The following is a 10,526-nucleotide window of genomic DNA, read 5'->3' on the forward strand; positions in this document are numbered from 1 at the left end:
CTGTGCACAGGAGATGTCCTCGCAATCTGACAGATTTGGAGCTCTTTTGCAAAGAAGAGTGGGCAAATATTGCCATGTCAAGATGTGCCATGCTAATGGACTCCTACCCAAAAAGACTGAGTGCTGTAATAAAATCAAAAGGTGCTTTAACAAAGTATTAGATTAAGGGTGTGCACACTTATGTAACCAGGTTATTGTTTTTTTTTTTGGGGGGGGGGGGTTCTCAATGATTTCATAATGTTTTTCAATTGAATTGTTCACGTTATAGGTCACATTAAAGGTGGAAAGAGTTCTGACATGATTTATCTTTGTCTCATTCTTTTACATCACAAGAACCTGGCATTTTAACAGGGGTGTGTAGACTTTTTATATCCACTGTAGATCCCTTTGGTGTGCGCCTGTACACTGAAGCTGGTGTAGGCATACTAATTCAGCAGCTCCGCCACCAAAGGCCAGTGAATCTTTATTCACTGGCCACACAAGAGGTGTGGTGAAGAACTGGTTACCGACCAATCCAAAAGAGTGCTTTGTTATGCTCTAGCATTACCAGGGGATGGGAAGCACATGCCCCCATTACCCGTAGCTGAGATTGTTGACAAATAACGATTAAATTCCATCCATAACTGCTTGGCTCCAGCACTTTCCTGTTGCACCGTCAAGACACACAACCTTGAAAGCAAATAATAAGGTTGAATGTGACTTCAGTTGAGCCTTGATGCAAATCCTTGCCCTCTTTTTCACACAGTCTGTTTCATCCTATCTGAGGAAATGTGATGACATTATCAAAGGTAACAGCAGCCAGGGGCGACTGGTCATTAGGGGCAAAAAAAACTGTTGTCAACAGAAAGAACTACAACAAAATTGTTATTTTTAATTCTCCTATAATTTATTATATATGAATGTAGCATCTTCCTAAATTGCATATAATTTGTGTTAGGATTTTATTTCATGTTCATTGGTCCCTGCCTTGCTGCTTCAGACTGCGTTCTGCCGAATCAACTTCGTAGTAATAGGGCCTTAGGCTAAGCTTGAATGTGGGGCTTAGCTCGTCTCTCACAATGCAATGTACGTGTGAAAATATTAATATGCTTGCTCAGAATGATAGTGTCACAGATCACATGAACTTGATGCCAAGTGGGGCTGACAGCCGGTAGCTGTCAGCCCCACTTGAGAAGCTTGAAGTAAAGAGACTTGGTGCCCATCATCCACGGGATATAGTCATCACTCAACTGCTGGTAGAAGTAACTGTGGGTTTAACCCATCCACGACCAAGTAACCATCTCCACCAAATAGCAGACATGGAAAACAGAAGAGTGCCTTCTTTTGTATGCTAACCGTTAGCCACTTTTACTTCAAAAAACCATGTTAAACTGTGTGGAAAATGTGAAACTGCACTGCGGGGGCACGACGAGTCGGTGGACTCCATGAATCCTGGAATATTCAGATGCATTTTAGAGACTGTGTGAGGGCGATTCAAGACTTCAAAGGCACTATGACGCTCAGCCCATCTTCAAAGGGACATCTAGCCACTGTAGCAAAACAAACTGTTAGGACTGTATGTATGAAGTGTACAGGGAGCCAAGCAAGTGGAACGAGACATCATCTGTTGCCATATAGGCAGATGAGACAACTGATGTCTCCTGTAAATCACAAATGGTGGTTGTGTTGCAATACATGTTGCCTGACAATACAGTGACAGAGAGGTTTTTGGAGTTTGTGGAAGTCAAACCCACGTGTCCAGTTTGTTCACTGCTATGCTCACCAGCTGAACCTGACCTTGCAGCAACTTTGTTCAGCAAGGGTGAGCTTCCTGAAGGTGTTTTTTGCAGATTTAACTGCTTGTGCCACTTTTTTCTCTGGCGCTCCAAAACGTGTTGCAGCAGATGCATTCCAAGGCCACCCGCTTTACGATGGAACTTTAAAAGTAGAACTGTCAATGCAGTTTGGGAAAACCGCGCTGCGCTGCTCCTGTGTATGGAGGACATAGGCACACAATATTGGTCAAGACATTGAGAAATGTCACCTTGTTCTATAGATATCTACAGTTACTAAAACTGAAGTGGTGAAAGACTACACGAAACACAGACCATATTTAAAGAGAACCTAAAAATGCATACTGGATCCAAAAATACATTTTATTTCAAAATAACATTTCATGTCTACATTTACCCTTCACTGAATTTATATTAGGAATGTACGATTGTCAGAATGGATTGGTTAACTGTTCCTTTCGTATTGGAATGGTATGGTTAACTGTTCCTTTCATATTGGAATGGATTGGTTAACTGTTCCTTTCATATTGGAATGGAATGGTTAACTGTTCCTTTCATTTTTTAAAGGAGTGAGTTTACAGGAAAGCTATAAAAGAATTTACTTGTGAATTTCAGCAAATCAATGGAAGGCCCATGTATCAATCTTTAATACTTGTTTAAACCTTTTCACATTTAAGTCGGACTTTGTGAAGTGCACTGAGTATTAGTACTAGTATTAGTATTAGTGAACATGCATGAAATAGGACATTGTTTTGGATAAAAAAGAGGAATTCATTTAATTCCTTTAATGCTATATTTCAGGAATAATTTTCTTCGCCATAAGGAGACAACTTCGGGGCAAAGGATTGGGTTGACATACAGTGACAGCTAAAAACAAATAATGCTTTAGGAACACCTATTTTATGGGCTGATTTATCGGATTTTTAAAGAATGTTAGCGTTCTGATAGATAGAAACCAACAGTGTTGGAGACAAAGTAAAACATTTTGATAAAATCACTGATATTGAAAATGGCAAAACTGAGAGGTGTACTCTATGAAGGTCAATGAACAAACTGCAAGTGGTTTTAGTGGTACCGGTCACACAATACACTTGTTTTTAGATCTCCAGGTCATATGGATAGTCAGCTATTCAAAAATCATTGTTCAGAAAAAAATCCTGTAAATTCACTGAAACTGAAAATGTAAAATGTAAGGGGCGTACTCTTGGCAAGGAAGGTCAGTGAACAAAATGTAAGTGGTTTTAGAGATACATCTGGATTGGGAGCTATTAAAAATAGTTCATGTGAATTAGGTAAGAGTTGTAACAATGCATGTAATTTTAAAATAAAATCAAGATAATTAATTTTGAAAAAAGGAGTACCTTTCAGAAGAGTTACCATAACACAGCACACTTGTTTGGAGATCTCTAACTCATATGGATACTGAGTTATTAAAAAGTAGTCTTTTATAAAGAAATTCCTGTAAATTCATTGAGTTGTAATAACAAAATTGTAGTTAGTATATTTTATACAGAGAATTGTTTTGGAAAAAATAAGAGGTGTAACTTTTAGAGGAAAGGTAACACACCACATGTTGGTAGATTTGTAGCTCAGCGATAGCGAGCTATTAAAAATGGCGGTAGAGAAGGACAAAAGCTGCTAAAATTAACAAAATTGAAAATGACAAAAATAAATGTGGTTTCAGAGGTACATGTCTTGATAGGAAATTATTAAAAATGTTAATCTATGTTTGGCAATAGTATTGATACATATATTTTTAATACAGAAAATTGACTTGTAAAACATAGGTGTAAATTTGAGAGGATAGGTACAGGAACACACCACACTTGTTTGTAGATCTCCATCCCATATATGTATAATAATGAGCTATTAAAAAGGTATTGCATAGATACAATTGTTTTTAGAGGTGCATGTCACCTGGATACGAACCTATTGTAAAATGCATCTGTATGTTGTAATAAGGTCAACACTTTTACAAAAATGAAGATAAATAATGGGGAAAATGAGAGGTGTACCTTTGTAAGGACAGGTACAGGAACATTGTAAACTTTTCTGTACGTCACTAGCTGATATATGTTTTGAGCTATTCGAAAACTGCAGTTTAGAATGAGAGATTAAAGTAGAAGGAAAAACAGCAATTATAACGGATACTTATAATATACATCGATCCAAAGTATATATGGATTTAGAACTAATAGTTCAATTGGATAATATCATCATCTGTAAAATGAATTAGGGTTAATCTAATTATTTATTTATTTTTTAGTATAAACAAATGATTACACACTTTTTTAATTGTAAATGTGGGGGAAAAGTCGCAAAGAAAGAAAATGTTTGAACAATGATTTCTGCGAATGCACTTTCAAGACGGTCCCTTTGCCTTATCCTCCATTGAAAGTAACGTAAAATCGTTTTTTAAAAACGGAACAAAACCGACAAACCAAAGGGTGTACCTTGCTCTCTACTTTCACGTGATTTTATATTTTTATGCTTGATAACTCCGAATATCAAGCATAAAACCCAAATTTAACCCGGTGAGACAATGTGGGAAAAAATGTCAAACGTATTGAGGTAAATATTAGCGATGTTATTGATGTGTGTTATTTCTGTTGAAGAGTGATCAGCAGACAGTAGCCATACGTAAACAAACGTGTTGTATGCATAGAGGTAACTAAAGGGAATCAGTAAGCAGCAAGTGCAACATTGTTGATTTATATACTGAATATGGTTGACCAGAGATCTAAACCTTGAAGAGCACCAATTAAAACAACCTGTGGTTTAGACAGTAGGACCTCAGATTGTACACAATATATACGGTCAGATGCCATATATGGATACTTCAATCCAAATCTACGTCCAAATATGTTTACGTATTTCCTTACAGCACCGTATATGACGGAATCTGCATTATTTGCCTCCTGCCGGTAGGGGCACAACAACGTTAAGGAAAGGTTACTTAATTTCTTTAGTAAGCGGAAGTCCGGAAGCGCGCCATTGTAGAGAACCACACAACGTGAAGATTTCGATATCGGCCTGCGAGTGCATATGTCTGGCGAATAAAACATTTTAGGCAACACGGCGTAAACCCACAAGGAGAATGGCGTACAGGGGACAAGGACAGAAGGTCCAGAAGGTTATGGTGCAGCCAATTGTATCCTTTTGTAATGAAAATGCTACTAGTACTATGCTGGCCAATAATTGTCGTTAACTGCAGTACTAGCGTTAGCATACCTACAGTGTAATACTAGTGTAGTGGCCTAGTAGTAGTAGTTGCCTAGCTAGCTGTATTCATTGTAACTGCTACTCAACGTAGGTAGAAGCTAATATACATTTTATTATACTATAATTGGTTGACTACCATTACTGCAGTAAACGAAATTCCTGAAAGCGCTTACATTTCGCCCGGTAACTGAATCTCCGTGATTTTAACCAGTCGGAATGTAAATGGATAGCCTGATAGCTGGCTATGTTTTCGTACAAGCTTAGCTAGCCAGCTAAAGTAAAGATTCTTCGATGACTGCCCTGACGGCACCTTTCTTACATCTGGTACAGAGTGATTAAATTGTATCAGGGTAGGCAAAAAAAGTTAAACATTCCCCTGTTGCGAGAATCAATGATACGTTGAAATCTAGTCTAGGCCTCGGGATCTAGTCTACTGCTGGTTTTCTATTCTACCTTACATTTAATTGCATTCACCTGGTTTCCTAGGTCTAAATGAGTCAATACTGAGAGGGCTAGAATGAAAACCAGCAGTACTGTGGGTCCCGTGGCCTGGAGTTGAAAACAACTTATGTAAAGCGTTATGAAACGTGTGTTCTCTCATCTCCAGTGACCAGAATATGCAGCTAAGAACTCGATTTCTTGATTTGTCTTATGGACAGCTGTGACGTGTTTTCAACCATACAGTTCTGCCGTCTGCACTGAAAATGCTCCCTCATTTCATTGTTGGACATGAATGTACTGTACTTCTGTTGTACTAAAATGTGTGTGACCAAGGCGTAATGGCTTCCGACCTCGTTCACGTTACAAAACCTTTCATTCTGACGAATGTCCTTTTTACCAATTCTAGTGGTGCTAGTTGTAAAGGGAACAAGTAGTTATCTCCTTAGTCCGTTTGTAAGCTGTCTTAAGTTGCTACCAAGTTTTTAGCAATGATAATGGCCCTGAAACATTACATTTCTCCTGTCTTGAATAAACTATATTACGTGTAGAGCATTCGTGTGGTAATACAATACTTTGTGATATGAAGAAGTATTAAGACAGAGCTCCAGACTGTAACCATTTCTTGGCTTTTTTGGGTTCCAGTTTTAATTTTTGCAATTCAGCGGTGAAAGAAGCAGAATGATAAAGTGCGCAAGCCGAGATCCTAGCCAAATTCAAAATGGCCTACTATGTCACCAAAGGCGAGATGTCATTAACATCGTTTAAATCTGAGATCTTTCTGCAAGGAAACACGTTCAAACTTCCTATAAATATAAAATATCCTCTTGGTTTTGTAGCATTGTATTGGAAAATGTAACAAATAGGCTGCAGATCTGATTGCAAAATGAAGTGATGTGTGACTGTGTCCATCGGCCTTTAGGTCATGCAGAAAACTTCCATTTATTCACAACTCCATCTCATTTTTAAATGTATTAGGAAATTCTGTTTTCATGTCTCGTTTAATGCGCACATTTACAAGTCTAACATATGTCTGCAATAGCCTCTTAGTCTGAAGACACGCTTGTATGTAGATTCTTGAGTTTTCAGTTTATCGGTTGTCGACAGTGGGACCTGTATGGCGATCTGGGCGTTACTGACTTGATTGAAATCCCAGTCATGTGCCTGTGCCATCCACTGAAGGACTGGTGCCCCAGTGCCACCTGTGGACGGTGTTAGTTTGAAGCCCTGGCCTGAGGTCCAGTTCAGTCAGAGTAGTGATGGGGTGAGCAATAGTTACATACATACAGGATATTATTTATGAGCTCAGCAATGTACTATCGTTTCTCTGCTGGTTTCCTGTACCTGCCCCAATGTTCCTGTATCTCATGGCTTCTTAATGTCTTGAAGAGAAAATTTCATATTGCCTACATTATTTCCATGATTGATCAAGTGTTTTTTCATGGAGCTCATCTCCATGTGCATCTCTATCGCGTTATTGAATTAAAATACATTCAGAAGGTCAGTTCCACAGAATGGCACCCAGGTATTGTGGTAATATTGTGTGATCTCTTAGCTGTTTTCATATTTGCTATGTTACTAGGCTACCACATATCTGGCATATTTCTTTAACCCTGTGGCCACCAGAACCTTATTTTCAGATATCTACAGAATGTAAGTGTTCCATCCTTTAATTATTTTAAGCATGTTTTGTGGTTGTGGTTCTCGTTTCAAATGTGCTGCTGTCTTTATCCTTTCACAATACATTATTTGGTGAAAGTGACAACTATCTATTTCAAATAAAAAAATTCTATACAAATATTTTTTTGATTGGTATATTTCGGCCTTAAAGTGCTTATTGAAATGTAATCCCAGCCTCTCCTCCCTGCAGCGCTCTCGTATCCAGGTGTGGCTTTATGAACAGGTGAACATGAGGATAGAGGGCTGCATCATTGTAAGTTACAATCCTCATGTTTATTCCTATACTAGCTAACAAGACAGTTCGGAAGGGTTTAGTCCTTGTGGTTTGGGAATTTTTGTTTGCATTCATGCCAGGGCTAATCTTTTAATTGCATGCACCAGCACCCAGAGGTGGCAGCCGAAGGCTGAGATATAGGCCCGCTGGCAAATGGAACATTTATTTTGCATGAGATTATTTGTATCTGGATAAGTGGGACTTTCTCTTTGTTTCTCAGCTATGTATGTTCTTTTGTTTAAATGCCTGATGGATTTTCAATGTTCGTTTGCGATCACACTGCCCTTGCTAGCTAAGACGTCTGCTTTAAGATAGAGTGGCACCAAGATATTGTCTCACTTTCACAACAGCATGGTTAATCAATGTGTCAGCTTCATGGTGGGATATGTAATGTATATGGTGGGGTAGGTTATCTAAATGTAATCTGTTGGTTACACGTGTAATTTCTGGTTACCCAACCTCAGTAATGTTATGTGTTTACTAGTAATATACATTACTAATAGGGTATACTGACTACTGTCATATGTCTTTGATAGCAGTTTCAGTTCAAACTTTAATATGTAAAAAAGTAATGTTAACCATACAATGTAAAACCCCCAGAAACCTTCTCGATTAGTTTTATTTTAGTGATTCATTTGTCCCATAAAAGTGAGTGAAACACCTGCAGTCTGCGGCCCGCCAGCATAACTGATGAAATGAACATTCTACAAACCAATGCAAAAATCTACCCGCATTTTGGTGGCTGTTCATTTGTGGCAGTGGTTTTCGAGCTTTCCCTCATGACCCCAAACAGGTTGTACAAGATATGCAACCGTTCAGAGAAGTGGCGTAAATATACTGTTCAGCTGAAACTGTCAAAAGACTCCCACCCTGTTTACACTGTCCTTTGGTCCCTTAGGGCTTTGATGAGTACATGAATCTGGTTTTGGATGATGCTGAGGAGGTCCACATGAAGACCAAGAACAGGAAGCCTTTGGGTAGGTTTTGTGAGGTTGTTCTCAGACTGAACCACTTCAATCATGCGTTGTTTGTTTTAGCGTGTCAAGGGCGACGTTATATGGTCCATCTGGTTGAATTGAACTAGATGTTAGATGTTTGTGTAATCCTTTAAAGGTTAACAAAACACCCTTACTTGTTTTGTCCCCTAAAAGGGAAGGAATATGAAAAATCCATTCATGGATGTAAATACCCTCAAATGAAAGCTAACCAACTATACTCCAACCTCTTAGTCATTGTTACATTTTACATCTACAGCGACTTCAAAACGACAGCCAATACTACAATAAATTGTCATGATCCAAATACTTATGGACTGCTGTGTGTTTAAATACATTTTCCTTCAAGACATCTCCCATTATCTGCTCCCCATACCATAATGCTTTACTGTGAGGATGGTCGTTTCAGGGAGATGAGCTGTATTGGATTTGTTCTACAGTGTTTTGCATTTAGGCCAAATGTCAATTTTGGTTTCAACACATTTTTGGTTACTAAGGTTTTATTAAATTTTTTCAGTGTCTTCCAGATGATTTGGGGCTTTTTGGCTCTTGGTGTCCTCTGAACAGAAGCCTCATGGCACAGTTGCACAAAGCTTCTTAGGTCACATGTTAGTTAATAGCGTTGGGGTTATATCAAAAATATTTCACCAAGCTAATTAAAATAAAGGTTTTAAGTAAAATATAGCTCAATTCACACTGTAGTGATGAGGTGACATAAACACCATTTGCAATAGACTAATCTCTAGAAATGTTGGTGTCTGGTCTTCATGAATTCTGAGGTGTCAGTTACACTAAGCTTATCACTGCACTTTCTCTTCTTCCCTCTGTCTCTTAGGGAGGATCATGCTGAAAGGAGATAACATCACCCTTCTTCAGAGCGTAGCCACCTAACTCAGTCCATCAGGACAAAGGCTAACAGATGCGGTTTAGGATTTGAGGATCTAGTGATTATTTTTTTTTTCTCCACTTATTTTTTCTGTTTTGTGCATACAACATTGCAGCTCAATAGTGTTTGTGTAGGGTAATATACCTTAGAATTTTTTACCAACTTCCTCTGAAATAAATTACGTTTTGTTTCGTAACTGTTGTCTTTTTTCAATTATGAAATGTATCATCTTAACCAGTTATTCTTAGTTTCCCAATATGCAGGCCAGGAACATGCACGTGCCCTCAGACACACACACACCTCATACATTTAACCATATTACTTAAGAATTCAAAAAACTACCAATAGGAAAATAGCTGTGTTGTTGAATTCACTACAAATTTTGATTTCTGTATGATTTCTTCTCCAGCAGCCTTTACATTTGCTTCCACGTTTTTGTTTAATGTCATAATGTTGATGGACCACCAGAGGGTGCTGTGCCCACAGTGTTTTTGAATGTGTAATTTAACAGGGTCATTAGACGGTCATTTGAATTCATTTGAAAATATTTTAAGTTTGTCTGCAGCTTGAGAAATAACAGTTCTGACTGACCATGATCCAACCATCTTACCATAAGTGGTCAAAGTATTCCATATGGTATTAATGGACTGCATTATATGAAGCTAGGTTGTCCATTTCACTGTTGTACAACATTGATGTAACATGATGATCTGAGTCAGGGAGGCCAACCTTGAGTTTGCAGTTAACAATAGTATTAATTACAACACTAGGCCGGGCGTCTATCTGTGGAGGAAGTGTGATGGAAACGAGCAGCCGAGGACAGATGGGAGTCCACAAATGGTAGTAAGAAAAGGAGCAAGGAGTCTGAACTGCGAGGGTGGAGGTGTCTTCTTACAGGCCCGAATCCCCACGCCTCATCTTAAAAGGAAGGGTTACCTCAGCTTGTGGCAGCATGCATCGCTCATCGGACGTCGTTTTTCAAGTGCCAGCTGACTCTTTGTGCTGTCAGGGGAGGAATGGTCTGACCCAATGCCACACGCCTCCCACATCTTAAGTCTGGCTGAGAATATTGAGTCCACAGACATAGCAGTTGACTGTCCCAATGGACAAGTAAAAAAAAAAGAAAAAAGATGTGCAGTGAAATTGGCCATAGTGAGATATTTTGGTGAGCTTGGGTGACAAAAGGCTTAACTAGACACACCAGTTTTAGGGCAGACTTCACCTCTCTTTGTCGGCCATCTTACAGACAGGAAATAGTG

At 38.7% G+C, this 10,526-nt stretch overlaps 1 protein-coding gene across 1 annotated transcript; it reads left to right on the forward strand.

The window, feature by feature from the left end:
- The first annotated feature begins 4,760 nt into the window (after positions 1-4,760).
- snrpe (small nuclear ribonucleoprotein polypeptide E) lies at positions 4,761-9,461 on the forward strand. Its single transcript, NM_001304070.1, is given in 5 exon segments — positions 4,761-4,923; positions 7,059-7,085; positions 7,303-7,365; positions 8,285-8,363; positions 9,217-9,461. Coding segments are annotated over 5 exon segments (279 nt in total). The 5' UTR covers positions 4,761-4,869; the 3' UTR covers positions 9,273-9,461.
- Positions 9,462-10,526: the final 1,065 nt, after the last annotated feature.

The sequence above is a fragment of the Esox lucius genome, chromosome 17 (assembly GCF_011004845.1).
Source record: "Esox lucius isolate fEsoLuc1 chromosome 17, fEsoLuc1.pri, whole genome shotgun sequence".
In the NCBI taxonomy this organism is placed as follows: Eukaryota; Metazoa; Chordata; class Actinopteri; order Esociformes; family Esocidae; genus Esox; species Esox lucius.